Here is a 14866-nt window from a genome sequence, read left to right as displayed (position 1 = left end):
GCTTTTTAAAATAATGACAAAAAGTCAATGAAGATCAGAGAAATTTTAAAATTGGGTTTTTCAAAGAGTAGAATGGTGGTTACCAGGGGTTAGGGGGTGAAGGAAACGGGGAATTATTGATCAAAAGATGCAAACTTCCAGTTATAAGACGAATAAGTTTTGGGGATCTATGTACAGCATAATAATTATAGTTAATAATATTCTGTTGTATACTTTGAAGCTGCTAAGAGACTAGATCTTAAATGTTCTCACCACAAAAAAGAAATGGTAACTATGTGACATGACACAGTTGTTACAGCTATGGTGGTGATCATTTTGCAGTCTGTAAGGATCAAATCATCCCACTGGACACCTTAAACTTACGCAATGCTCTATGTCAATTATATCTCAATAAAGCTGGAAAAAAATTTTAAAAAAACCTGGGTTTTTGAAAGTGTGGGTTCCTAAACAAGAAGAAGTAGTTGAAAATGGATAGAATTGATGAAATCAGAGGAGCAACTCTGATTGGAAGAAATAAGGCTGAAAGGAGAAGCACAAAGTATAGATATAAAAAGAAACAAAAATTATGAGAGGTGGATGATGGATAAAAGCAGAGAAACCTACTGTTGGAAAAAGGAAGCTAGCTTTAAAAAACAGTGATTGTAAAGCTTGCTTTAGTTCAGCTCTTCAGCTTGGCGTTGCTTCTCCATGATGAGTAGCCTTGCTCTGTGCACGGGCAGAGACTTTGGTTTAAGATCAGTGGGCTGTTCCTTACCTCACTCATTTCACCTCTGTGTGCAGTGTCCCTCCACAGCTTACAGAACTGCCTCTGAAATTGACTGGTATGGTAAGCCAGTGTCACTTCCCCAGGGATTAGAACTGAATGAGAGAAATTGGGTTCAGAATCATTAGCATGTGAAATTTAGTTCGCAGTAAGCACAGCTGTAACTATTAATCACTTAGGGAAGGGGTGTCCAGATAATGGAACAGTCTGTTTGTGTGCACATGCTGATGGCTTGTGCAGTGTTTGGCAGGCCTTTCCCTGGTTTTCACAGCATATAAATGCCTTAAATATCTGTGCTTTTAGAGAGTTGTTATTGACCAGACAATAGCCAGCGTCCTCAACTCCGCACTGTAGCCTTCTCCAAAATGTGACTTGTTAAGGTGAAGAGGGTGTACCAAAATATAACGTACTTAGATTACTCATTTAGTAAATTGTGATTACTCAAACTCGTTTTCTGTTATTTTTATTATACTAAGTATATTTTCTGTCACGTAGTAAAAATGGATTAGATTATTCTCTTTTTTTTAATACAACTTTTTTTATTTCATTGCAAATCTGAACCATGCATGCATCACTGTGTTACTGGAGGGATTTATTGATTATTACACATAAAAACACTGATCATTACTATTCACAGTTAAGGATTATGGCTACTTATGGGTGAAATGTATTTGAGATTTTTTTGGCTCTGCAAGGCTTACTTTTTACATTTGCTTGGTAAATTGGACTTTTGTCTTCCAATTTTTTTTGTTGATTTATGAAATTTCAGACTAAAGGGCACACAGAAGTCCCACTTCTGTCTATGGGGCTGAATTCCTTGTTCGCAAGTCAGAGGAGTGTGTCTGCAAACATGTTTCTGTAAATTTTCCAGTGTTAAAATAACTTAAGAATTCATAGTTCTTTCATCATGGTAACTGATTACGTTTGAAGGTGTTGGCTGACTGATATTCGTTAGGAATCAGAGGCCCGTGGATGTTATTGTGCTTAGGAACAACCTACATGGAAAGGAGAGAAGACGTGTGATACTGGGTTGGCCGTGACTTGTCAAGGATTGAGAGTCCGTTGAATTATACTCATGGAAAATAGATTATGGACCCTTAGTGCACTCTCAGAAGTGCCTCATCAGAGAATTTGCCCAGGCATTTTTATTTTACAAGTAATATATCCAATGAGAAGAACACTAAAAGTCTGGGAAAATGACCCAGTTTTTAAAAATCGAAAAACCTTCCCTTTCCCTCAGCCCTTTTCCTTTAAGTCCCAGTGTAATTTTTTTAGGACTGTGGACAGATGTGAATGTACAGGCTTTTACTAATGCTCATTTACCTTTGCAGTAATTTTAGGATTTTGTGGTCTTTTTGCATAAGTGTAGAGTCATTGACCATCCATTGTGAGAGAAGTTTGCTGTGAGCCGTAAGGTAAAGAAGAGGTCCTATCACAGTAGAGGAGACACTCTTCCTCTCTTGAAAAGTCTCCTGGGTGATTGGAGGGTACAGCTGACCAGAAGGAGCAAGCCTTTCTTTTGGTGGGAACGGAACTGTGTGCGTTCTTCAGTTGTTGCGTATGTGGTTAACACCTGGACCTTTCTTTTAAGAAGTGGGAACTCTTGAGATTATCTTCTACAATAAAAAGGAGCCATTTAAATGTTGTCAGAACAACTTCTAGATGTTGTTATAGTTCTCTGGGGAAGGTCTTATACTTTAATGTGTGTGCAAATCACCTGGGGATCTTTTCAGAAATACGGATTCTGATTCGGAAGGTCTCGGAGGGCGCCTGAGTCTTCGTGTTTAACCAGCTCCTCAGTGATGCCTATGCTACTGCCCCAAGGCCACGCTTTGAGTAGGAAGGTTCTAGAGCAGTGCTTTCAAATAGAATTTTCTGTGATCATGGAAACATGTGCTGTATCTGTGTGGTGCAATATGGTAGCCACTAGCTACATATGAGATTGAGTACTAGATTTTCAATTTAATTAATTTAAATAGCCCCATATGTGGCTGCAACTACCATATTGTATAGCATAGCATTTAGAGACTAAGATAATCGAGAAATTTATGCTTCATAGTAATAGCCCATGTAGGATCATGTTGGTTTCTAGAAGTGTTGCAGAGATCATCTCCGCTTCGCTTGACACTGCCTACACTTCGTCTGCTGTGGACAAGTGTATACAGATGGCGTGCTGATTGCAAGCTCCCTGGTGGCAAGAGTCACGCTGGCCTTGTTTGTTGCTCTGTTTTTCAGTGCTCACCGCATACTTGGTGCACAATAAATGTTAGCTGAGCAATTGGAAGAATTAGCTTGCTCTGAAGTTAGGAGGGACCCCCATGTTCCAGCCTTCTATTCAAGCCTGTCCTTGGGAGTAGGGGACAGAACTCGGGTGGCACTGACATGGAGTATTTTGCTTTTGTTTTGGGAGGTTTCTTTTTATTTCTGTTTTGAGGTTCTATTAAATGATATCCTTTTGGTTTTAGGACATTATTCATTGGTTCAACAAATATATCCATTTTGCTAGGTACTGTTGTTGTAGGCTCTGAGGATATAATGGTAAAGAAAGCAGATAAAGTTCTTGCCTTTTTTTTTTTTGGTGTTATGATCTCGTTTATGTAAAATTATAACATATGTGTCTGTATCTTATAGTTAGATATGTAAATTTAGTTTTAAAATTCTACACGTTTACATGTGACTATGGAATGGGCTTTGAATTATGGGTTAAAGTTATAATAAATTGAGACTTTCTATTTTTTCTTTCTTTTTTTTTAAAAACTTTTATTTTTTTCAGATGTACGTCATATTTCGAATTCTGTGTACATCATGTTCACCACCCGAACACTAATTATAGTGCATCCCCTCACATGTGAGCCTAATCACCCCTTTTGCCCTGCCCCCTCCCCCCTTCCCCAATGGTAACCACCAGTCCAATCTCCAATGCTAGGTGTCTTTTGTTCTTGCCTTTTTGAGTTTATATTCTGTGACATCAAAAACTAAACAAGACAAACAAAAAAGCTTTTCCTAAAAATGACTGGCCCAATCTCTCAAGATTGTGTGTATTCATAATCATGTTCTCCTGAAGGCTCTAGGCTTACACATGACAGTCATATTCTCTTGGGAAACGTACATCCTGTTGCTCAGAATTCCTCATGATAAACGCTTTTACTTCCATCACATTTCAGCTTCCAGGTCTGCAGTAGACTTGCCAAATAGTTCTTGTTATTATTTTCTTTTCTTCAGCTATTTTATTTTAAGGAGTTTGCTAGCCAGAGTGGAAGAAAACCCATTTCGTTTACTTGTCCTCAAACAGGATCATTCTTAGAAGGGCCATGGTCTTTCTGAAGCCCATTGTATGGAGCAGGCTAAGTTCCCCATGATTTGAAGAAATGTTTTTTTTATTGACAGATAATTGACATATAACATTATATTAGTTTCAGGTGTATAACACAATGGTTTGATATTTGTATATATTGCGAAATGATCACCTCAAGAAGTCTAGTTAACATCTGTCACTATACATAGTTACAAAATTTTTTTTCTTATGATGAGGACTTTCAAGATTAGCAACTTTCAAATATCTAATACAGTATTATTAACTACAGTCACCAGACTGTATATTACATCCTCATGACTTATTTTATAACTGGAAGTTTGTACCTTTTGACCCCCTTCACCCATTTTGCCCACCCCCTACCCCCTGCCTCTGGCAACCAGCCATCTATTCTTTGTATCTGTGAGCTTGGTGTTTTTTGTTTGTTTCTATTTTAGATTCCACGTGTAAGTGAGATCATATGGTATTTGTCTTTTTCTGTTTGACTTATTTCACTTAGCTTGATGCCGTCAAAGTCCATTCATGTTGTCGCAAATGGCAAAATTTCCTTCTTTTATATGGCTGAATAATAGTCCATTGTATAGATATGCCACATTTTCTTTATCCATTCATCCGTCAGAGGACACTTAGGTTGTCTTCATATCTTGCCTATTGTAAGTAATGCTGCCGTGAACACGAAGGTGCAGATATCTTTTCCAGTTAGTGTTTTTGTTCTCTTCAGATAAATACCCAGAAGTAGAATAGCTGGATCATATGGTAATTCTAGTTTTAATTTTTTGAGGAACCTCTATACTCTTTTCCATAGTGGCTGCACTAATTTACATTCCCACCAACAGTCCAGAAGGGTTTCCTTTTCTCCATACCCTCACCAGCGCTTATTATTTCTTGTGTTTTTGAAGATGGCAATTCTGACAGGTGTGAGGGGATATCTCATTGTGGTTTTGATTTGCATTTCCCTGATGGTGAATGATATTGCGCATCTTTTCATGTACCTGTTGGCCATCTGTGTGTCTTCTTTGGAAAAATGTTCAGATCTTCTGCCCATTTTTTAATTGGATTTTTTTTTGCTATTGAATTCTATGAGTTATTTATATATTTTGGATATTATCCCCAAATCAGATATATATGATTTTGCATTTTCTCCTGTTCAGTAGGTTGCCTTTTAATTTTGTTGATGATTTCCTTTGCTGTGCAGAAGCTTTTTAGTTTGATATAAAAGAATTTTTTTTTTCCTGAGGAAGATTAGCTCTGAGCTAACTGCTGCCAATCCTCCCCTTTTTTTGCTGAGGAAGACTGGCCCTGAGCTAACATCCATGCCCATCTTCCTCTACTTTATATGTGGGATGCCTACCACAGCATGGTGTGCCAAGAGGTGCCATGTCTGCACCTGGGATCCGAACCGGCGAACCCCAGGCTGCCAAAGCGGAACATGTGAACTTAACCGCTGTGCCACCAGGCCAGCCCCTAAAAGAATTTTTTTTTCCTTATTTCATTTCATTTTATTATAAGCCTGTCCCTATGTTCCAGAAATGGATGGCTATTTAATATGCAACCCAAAGCACTCCTGAAATTGATCTTAATATTCAAAAGTATCCCATTTCTTTCTCAGTGTGTTAAATCAAGAGAAGAAAATGTTAAAAAAAAAAAAATCAGCGGGCTTCTTTCATCACAGGAAAAGCGTCTTTACTGAACAACAGGAAACGAGTTGTGAAGCATCTGACCAAATACCCAAAGCAGCAGATGAGATTCCTGTCAGAGAAAGATGACTCCCGAGGGAATATAAATAGATACCTCTCAAAGTGTCTGTATTTCACATGAGGGTGAAAAGCTCTTTTTTCCTCTCCCCTCCTACACTCTTTACACTACTTTTTCGTTCCTTTAAGGGGAGAAATAAATGCAGTAAAGCCATGAGATCTTATTAATGCAGATTCTACTAGTGTGTGGTTTATATTTAGGTAAGTGCTAAAATTCTTTTTTTATACTTAGCAAATCCCTTTGTCAAAGATACAGACCAAATTTGGGCAGGACTAATTCAGTAAGGAGGCGGAGAAATAGCTATTTCAGTTTTCGGTTGGATTCTTACATTAGTGATAGGTGTAGACTGACAGAAGGCTAAGGAGATTTGACAAGTTGGGTGTGAGAGTGCCCAGCAGCTGGCGTGGGCTGAGCAGTGGCTTCTCGAGGCGTGTTGAAGTTCGCAAGGGCTGGGACGGAGGCGCGAGGTGCCCGCGCGTGTGGAGACTGTGCAGGGCAGGCAGCATCCTGCCCCTCTGCCCCACTGCTCTGCTTTTGTCCGAGCATGGGCACTCACTGTCTCCCCCGCGCTGTTGCCTGCAGCCGTGCTGTCGCTCCTGAGTCTGTTGATGCTTGTGCTTTCTCCCCGCACAGCCTTCCCATGCTGCCGGGTGAGCTTTCTAATAAGCTGGACAGACTTTTCATGCTTTGGCAGTATTCAGTTTGGAATCCCCTAGGCTCAGCACATAGCAGGTAATTAATACGTTTGTTGAATTGAGTAAATGAGCTTTGGAAATGATAGGCATTTAATGGAAAGGATCTATGGCCCTGTTTTAAAAGGATGTGGAAAAAATTCTTATGTAAAAGAATTTGGTGTTTTTAAAAAATTATCCTAAATAGTCCTGATTTTTAAACAGAAGTAATAATTGAGAAATTCTAAATAAAAAAAGTCAGGATTAATATTTCATGAAGTTTTGTCTCTTGGTAAAGGCAGTTCAGTTGGTGCCAAGAAATGCAAACAGCAAAAATGCACTGCTTTGCTGTCTAACAAAGGGGCGCCTTGTTTGAGAGGGAAGATTCGATGTGGGGCCGAGCGAGCCCATTGGTGAATGCTGTGACCCGAGACACGTCGTGGCTAGGCTCTGTCTACCCAGAAGGTAGAGCAGGAAGATTGTTTCATTCTTCAGTATGTTTGCTAACACTACTGCTATTAGAAGTGAAGGTCTGGCAACTCAGAGGCCTCTTAGTTTCTCCCTGGAATTTACTCCTGAGAAACAGAAGACCAGGAATCTAGTCCTAACTTTTATTTTCATAAAATACTTTATTGAACATCTTTCCATTTACCTGGGTCAAATCATTTAGCCTCATAGAACATTTATTTCCCTTGGTCTATGCCAGTTCTTATTTAGTTAAAAGTAAATAAAACTTATTAGAATAGTACTTATCAGAACAATGACCCTAGAACAGGATGGTTAGACTTGTGCAGTGAGCCCCTCATGCAGGGCTGTGCATTGCCTTCTCTCTTCCATCTGTCTCAGTTGCCAGATCGTTATATCAAGGCATCACAAGCATTTGCCCACACTTGGTGCCTTTGCAGTCTAGTTTATGAGGTTCATTTTAATGAAAAGTATTAAAAATGAGGTGGAGAAATTATTTAATTGCTTTGAGGCCCCTTTTCTTTTTTTTCTTGTTTTTTTGGTGGGGAAGATTGGCTCTGGGCTAACATCTGTTGCCAATCTTCCTCTTTTTGCTTGAGGAAGAGTGGCCCTGAACTAACATCTGTGCCAGTCTTCCTCTATTTTGTATGTGGGATGTCACCACAGCATGGTTTGATGAGTAGGTCCACACCTGCGGTCTGAACCCGTGAACCCCGGGCTGCTGAAGTGGAGCACATGAACTTAACAAACACTACGCCACCGAGCTGGCCCCAAGGCCCCTTTTTTGATTGCTTTATGGTCACTTCTCTGTGGGCCAGTGGGCCAGTGTTTATTTTAGTGGTTGTTTTATAGATGGCAATTTAAACTGTTAGAACAAAGTGGGCTCCTAATTGATAGAGTTTAACTTTTCTTCCTTTTGTTGAATGGATTTCACTGTAGTATATTTTGGTGTTAAGTATACATATGGCTTCAGTGGTCACTATGGACAATTTTGTTAAAACACTTCATGATAGATTAAAAATTGTAGCCTTTTGAGCTTTAAAATATGAGCTAAGATGTTCATTTATTTCATATATATGTACTATATGTAATATACAGCTAAAATTCTCTTGACATTTGTAAGGAGGAGAGGTGACTTCTTGCAAGGGCTAGTGATTAAGGAAAGGCTTAATTAAGGAGAGGGGATTTGAGCTAGGTCTGGAAAGATGAGAATAACCTAATCATGTAGAGATGGGAAGAAAAAGTATGTCATGTGGAGAAAAGAGGTTGAGCAAAGGCAAAGGCGTATAAAGCTCAGAGTGTGTTTGTGGTGAACTTTGTTTCCAGTGTATGCTGGAGGAACCTTCTGAAGGTCGTCGCGCACTGCCTGCCTCCATCAGTTCAAGAAGTGGTAGTATAACATATTTGAAAAGGGAGTTGAGTGAGAGAGGGAGTGGATTATGGCTCCTAATAACTTCTGGATAAGGAGTTTGGACTTTAGACTATTCTGTAGGCAATGTGGAACTACTGAAAGCAACATAAATTTTTGGTTTAGGAAGAATATCGTGTAAAAGTTGAAGTGGGAAAATGTGGTTGGACATTGGATCACCATTTCAGGAGATTTTTCAATTCTGGGAAGAGATTGAAGACACATACTAGGGTACCTCACTATCAATAAAAATGGTGGAGGGGAGGGATATAAGTCATAGCAGAAGCAGAGTAGACAAGCTCTGATTTTATTTGTTGTGTCATGTTGGGAAGTACACCTCATTCCTTTGAGCCTGTTTTCTCACCTATTTATGTCAGGTGAATGAATTAATTCTTAGATCCTTTGACATTTGAAATTTTATATTCTATGATCCTCGAGGTTTTTTTACTCCAGCTTAGAGAAATAATGAAAAGCATTATAAAATCTAAAGGAAACATTTCCCACTGTGGACTAAGTACTTCTCTAACTACTTTAAGCTATTTTGGTATGTTAAAGAAAGAAAAAGTGTTTTGGATTGTTCACTTTTTTTCCTTTCATTGCATATTAACAATGAATTTATAGCTTCAAAGTACCAAGAAACTAAAGTTCCCTGAATGATTAAGGGAGAGAAAACTGTTAAAAGCCTAAAAAAAGTGTAAAATATGAAAACTGTTTTAAAAAAAGTGTAAACAAATGTCATATAGAATACCTTCCAGTTCATTTTGTGAAGCTAATTACCTTAATACCAAAACCAGACAAAGATAATACAAGACAACTACAGACCAATATTGCTTATGAATATAGATGCAAAAATACCAGAAAGCTGTATCTGGGAACATATAAAAAGGATTATACACCATGACCAAATGTGATTTATTCTGGGAATGCAAGGCTGGTTCAGTATATAAAAATCAATTAACGTAGTACTCTCACACTAGAATAAAAGATAAAACCCGCATGAGTATCTCAATCCACAAAGCAAAAGCATTGGACAAAATTTGATGCCCTTTTATGATAAAAACACTCAACAAACCTAGAAGTAGAAGATATCTTCCTCATTTTGGTATAGGGCGTTTGTGAAAAAGCCACAGCTAACATCATACTTAACGATGAAAGACTGAAATCTTTCCCCTAAGATTAGGAACAAAACGAGGATGTCTGCTCTTACCATTTCTGTTCATCGTTGTACTGGGGATTCTAGCCAGGGCAATTAGGCAAAAAAATAAGACAAAATAAAAGGCATCCAGATAGGAAAGAAGAAAGTAAAATTATCTCTGTTTTCAGATGACATGATCTTGTATATAGGAAATCCTAAAGAATCCACAAAAAAGCTTTAGAACTAAGAAGTTCTGGAAGGTTACAGGATGTAAGTTCAATATTCAGTAACTAATTGTATTTCTGTATGCTAGCAATGAATAATCTGAAAATGAAATTAAAAAGCAATTCTACTTTTAATAGTATCAAAAAGAATGCCACAACTAGAAGGACCTGCAACTAAGATATACGTCTATGTACAGGGGGGTTTGAGGAGATAAAGCAGAAAAAAAAAAAAAGAATAAAATACTTGGCATAAATTTAACAAAAATAATGCAAAACTTGTACATTTAAAACTATAAAAGTGTTTAAAGAAATTAAAATTAAATAAAAGGAAACACAGCCTATGATCATGGATCAAAAGATGTAATAGTAATACTGTCACAGTGCTGGCACTCTGCAAGTTCACCCGAGTTCCTATCAGAATTTCAGCCGTCTGACAAGCTGACCCTAAAATTCACGTGGGAAACGCAAGGGGCCCAGAGCAGCCAAAACAGCTTGGAGAAGGAAGAACAGAGTAGAAGGACGCACACCTCCTGAGGTACTTTCTGCAAAGCTGCAGTAATCTAGACAGTTTTATACCGGCAACAAGATAGGCTTCTAGCTCAATGGAATAGACTTGGAAGTCCAGAGATAAGCCTTTACATTTATGGTCAGTTGATTTTCTACAGTGGTATCAAGACAGTTCAGTGGGGGAAAAGAATAGTTTTTTCAAGAAATAGTGCTGGTTCAACTGGATATGCACATGCAAAAGAATGAAGTTGGATATCTGCTTCACACCATATACAAAGGTTAACTCAAAATCGATCAAAGGTCTAAATGTAATAGCTAACACTGTAAAACTCTTAGAAGAAAATGTAGGAATAAATCTTTGTGACCTTGGATTAGACAATAATTTGTTACATATCACACCAAAAGCACAAGCACCAAAAGAAAAAAAATCGATAAGGTGGATTGTCTCAAAATTAAAAACATTAGTGCTTTGAAAGACACCATCAACTAAGGGAAAATACAACCCACAGAACAGGAGAAAATATTTGCAGAGTATATATCTGATAAAGAACTTCTGTCCAGAATATATAATGTACTCTTGTAACTCAATAATACAAAAGACAAGTAAACCAATTATAAAATGGGCAAAGGATCTGAATAGATATGTCTTTAAACAAGATATATAAATGGCCAATAAGTACATGACAAGATGCTCAGTATCGTTAGTCACTAGGGAAATGCAAATCAAAACCACAGTGAGATATCATTTCACACCCACCAGGATGGCTATAATAAAAAGGATGGGCAGTAATGGAACTCTTAGACATTGCTAGTAGAAATGTAAAATGGTGCAGTTGCTTTGGAAAACTGGCAGTTTCTCTAAACATTAAATGTAGGATTACTATATGACCTAGAAATTCCACTCATAGGTGTATACTCAGGAGAATTGAAAATAAATGTAGACGTGAAGACTTGTATACAAATGTTCATTATTTATAATTGCCAAAAAGTGGAAACAACACAAATGTCCATCAACTGATGAATGGAGAATGATGAAGAAACTGTAGTATATGTATACAATGGTTTATTATCTGGCAATAAAAAGGAATGAAATTCTGATACATGCTGCAGTGTGGATAAACCTTGAAAGTATTGTGCTAAGTGAAAAAAGACAGACACAGAATGGCACGTATTGTCTGATTCCGTTTATATGACAGAAAGTCTCTTGGCAGTTACCAGGGGCTGGGGAGACAGGGTAATGGACAGTGACAGCTAATGCATACAGGGTTTTTTTTGTGAGGGAGGTGATGAAAATGTTCTGGAAATTTAGATAGTGGTAATGGTTGCACAAAACCACTGAATCTTAAGGGGAAAAATTTTTAAAGTTTTATTGCATTCTTTACTGAAAAATTAAAAATGTCAATATGCCGTTCTAGGAAGAGGGATCTTTATTGTTTTTAACTGTCTTCCTTTTCAAAACCAGGATTTGAAAAGTTGCTTCCTCTTCAGATTTCAGCAAGCCACATCCTCTTAGTTCTGTCTCGTGAAGGTATTTTAAATACGGCCATCACACAGAAGTGCTTCTTGAATTCCATCAATACTTGATTCAAATTTAATTTTAGAAATATACTTCAAATTATTTTAAAAATGAAATATGAAGCAGTATGTACTCTCAGATGTATTACTGTTTATCAAATTTTGCACACTGTGGGATGCTATGGCTTAACTCATGCTTCCAAGTTACCTTATTTTCTACATGCGCAGAATCAAGTCTTTCATATCGTTTCCATGTATATACTCAGACATTTGTCAAATATGTCACTAAACAGGAAGGTTGGAGCTCGCAGTGCTTTAAAAACAGCAACAACAATGACAATAACAACAAATGTCTTCTTTCATAAAGTTGTCAAAGTGAGTACTCTACATTTCTGGTGTAGAGTAGGATTTTCCTGATGGAAAGTAACCAAGACCAAGTTCACAAGGAAATTGGCTGCTGGAGCTGAGATGACTGTAACTCTTATCCCTAAACCCCCAAATTAAATTTTTGTTCAGCAGAACGTCTTCATTATTTCCTCTCACTGCCGTTTTAATAAGAAAATGTTGTAAATTTGATCCCAAAGAGTAAGTATATACTAATTATTGTTTTCAGTGCTTAATTTTTTGGGATTCTGCATATGATACCATTTAAATTTTTTTGCAGTTGAGATCCTGGAAATTTTTCTCAACACGTTAAATTTCCTGTTCCATTTTGACTTCACTCTCATTCTCCAGGGATGTCCTGAAAGCATTTTTTTTCCCCATAGAAATCTAGCTATAAAGGGTAGGCTTCTGGCTGAAAAAATATTTACTGACTTTAAATAGATTGTATCTTTTTTCTGAGGCTCCGTCTCAGAGGTTGCACTGCACGGATATTGTTGGCTGAACCATAGGCTATTTGTTGTTCTGCCCAATATAAATATTTTAGTTGCTGCTTCGTGAGTAGTATTTGGGAAGTGATATGTGTCCTTATTTTAATCTCTTTTTGCATATGCAGCAACTGAGTTGCACGTACAGGACTTTATCAGAAGCCAGGTTAAATATGGCGTGTGTCATTAGATTGCCTCCTTCTGTGCCAAAATGTTTGTGATTACATTCATGTAAGCTAAGTGGAAGGGACCACTGTCACGGTTATGTGTGGCAGGGTGGTGGTGGGGGGGAAGCAAACAGTGAAAGAATCAAATAAAGATTATTGAGTGCCTAACATGTGTGGATATTTATTAATACACATTGGAACCTATTGTTCAAAACAAGTCATTGTGTACATTCTGTTCTATTCATAGGTGATCATGGAGGAAGCACTTTACTCCCACCACATGTCACAAATGAATTTCCAGAATATGGGACCATGGAGGAAAGTGGAGAAAGCCTAAGAGCTTCTCTCAAGTTTGATGCAGAGTCTCTGCCATGTTGCCCACAAGGGCAGCAGGGGGTCCAGCTTCTTGCCGGCCACCACTCTGGGCTTGACAGTGTTACGGAAGGACCAAAAGATGTTGGAGAGCCCCCCTCTCAAAGTCATCTCAAGGAACAAAGTTTACAACCCATTGACTCTTTGATTTCAGCTCTGAAAGCCACAGAAGCCAGAATAGCTTTAGGAACATTACAGGCTACAAAGGTACTAGACAAAGATGCTGCTTCTAGTTTGTCAGTTCAGCAGGTGGAAAAAGAGGTGGACACTGACAGTCAGAAAGTACAGAGAGCCAACAAACTGTTCTCTGCTGGCCAAGAAAAATCACCAGATAGACCTTTCTCAGCTGAAGTTATGACTGAGGACAGTTTGTGTTTGAGCATCCAGAAGGATCTGACGGTACTGTTAACTGGAGAAACTCAGGCAGAGCTTCCCCAGATAACCACTGGGAGAAGAGGGGCTCTCCACGTGCAGAAGCCAGCTTGTCCAGTCTCCGCTGTGGGGAGCCCAGCAGCAACCCACGACTCTGCGGGCAGTGTTGGTGTTTTGAGAGAGAGAAGGTCTGATCTGGGGCGAGAGCACCCAGGGGGCTGTGATCGAGGCGGCTCTGCGGGACGCCCAGGCCGGGTCAAACATGTGGGATTTCAGGGGGTGGAAATATTGTGGACAGGAGGGGAGAAAGGAGAGACATGGCATCCTGTGGATTATGAGACATCATTGGAAAGGACCACCTCTCTTGAAAGCAAAGAGTTTTCCAAAGTGCCAGACCATCTCGTCTCATCTGCTCGTTTATGTAATTCAATTGGTTTAACTGAGAATGTTTGGGATGGAACCTGGAGAGCACCTTCAGAGAGGCCTGGCGCCAGCTCAGGGACATTTTCCCCTGCCCCTCTTGTTGAGAGTGGAGAGGATGAAGTCTTCCTAAAGGAAAACAAAGAACATCTTGAGAAGAAGCCTGAACTGGAGAGAGACCAGGAAAGGTGAGCTCCCATAGTAGTGCTGCTGTCTTTGACGCCTGGTGCAGATTATAGGAAACCCTTATCCTGTGCTTGGCTGTGAGAACTCAGCTCACAATATCCTGGATCCTTGTTATCATAGACTGGAAGAGAAGGTACTGTAAGCTAGGTTCCTTCCAAGTTTCTAAGATCCTAAAGTGAGCTTGTAATGAAGCTGTCCTTTAGGCATAGACCAGGGAAGCAGAGTTATGGAGAGCCTGTGAACACTAAACTTTGTGAATCCATTTCTGACATTTTGTTATATTTGACAGGTTTCAAGTTTTCCAATATTGAGGTAACTAAAACACCCCACAGTTATCCTTAATAACGTGAAGGGGTTTGGACTCCTTTGACATATCCTGTAGTCATCACATTCTGTCTTAGGCTTGTTTTCTGGGTGCAACACCAGTGCCTACATCCCTCCTACCTACATGTTTGAGCACAGAGGTTCTGGGTTTGGGCTGACCCAACTTTCTAGGTTTAGAAAGGAGGTCAGGAGGCCAGAACTAGATTATAATTCACTCGTTCCATGGCATTCACATGAGAATCCCTTCTCACATGTAGTGTATGTTTTGTTTATAGCCCTGATAAGTAAACTTGGCATCATACGGTATTTCTTGGTCTTGCCATACATTTCTGACATCCGTACCAGCTTAGAGCCTGGATAAATGGAAGACATGTGTTTTACTTTTTCACTTCCTTTGCTT

At 38.8% G+C, this 14866-nt stretch overlaps 1 protein-coding gene across 21 annotated transcripts in view; it reads left to right on the top strand.

Annotated features, from left to right (window-relative positions):
* Nucleotides 1-14866, top strand: part of PSD3 (pleckstrin and Sec7 domain containing 3) — a 646842-nt gene that overhangs the window by 310540 nt on the left and 321436 nt on the right. For 17 of the 21 annotated variants that reach the window (XM_070253277.1, XM_070253276.1, XM_023630520.2 and 14 more), the window contains one exon: nt 13040-14144. The exons of the other annotated variants lie outside the window; for them this stretch is intronic. In XM_070253277.1, the coding sequence (XP_070109378.1) occupies nt 13040-14144 (1105 nt within the window). The remainder of the gene's footprint in view (nt 1-13039; nt 14145-14866) is intronic. 21 annotated transcript variants of the gene reach the window in all.

Source organism: Equus caballus, chromosome 27 (assembly GCF_041296265.1).
Source record: "Equus caballus isolate H_3958 breed thoroughbred chromosome 27, TB-T2T, whole genome shotgun sequence".
NCBI classification, from domain to species: Eukaryota; Metazoa; Chordata; class Mammalia; order Perissodactyla; family Equidae; genus Equus; species Equus caballus.
Note: the sequence above shows the minus strand (reverse complement) of the source record. Positions and strands in the feature narration are given on the sequence as shown.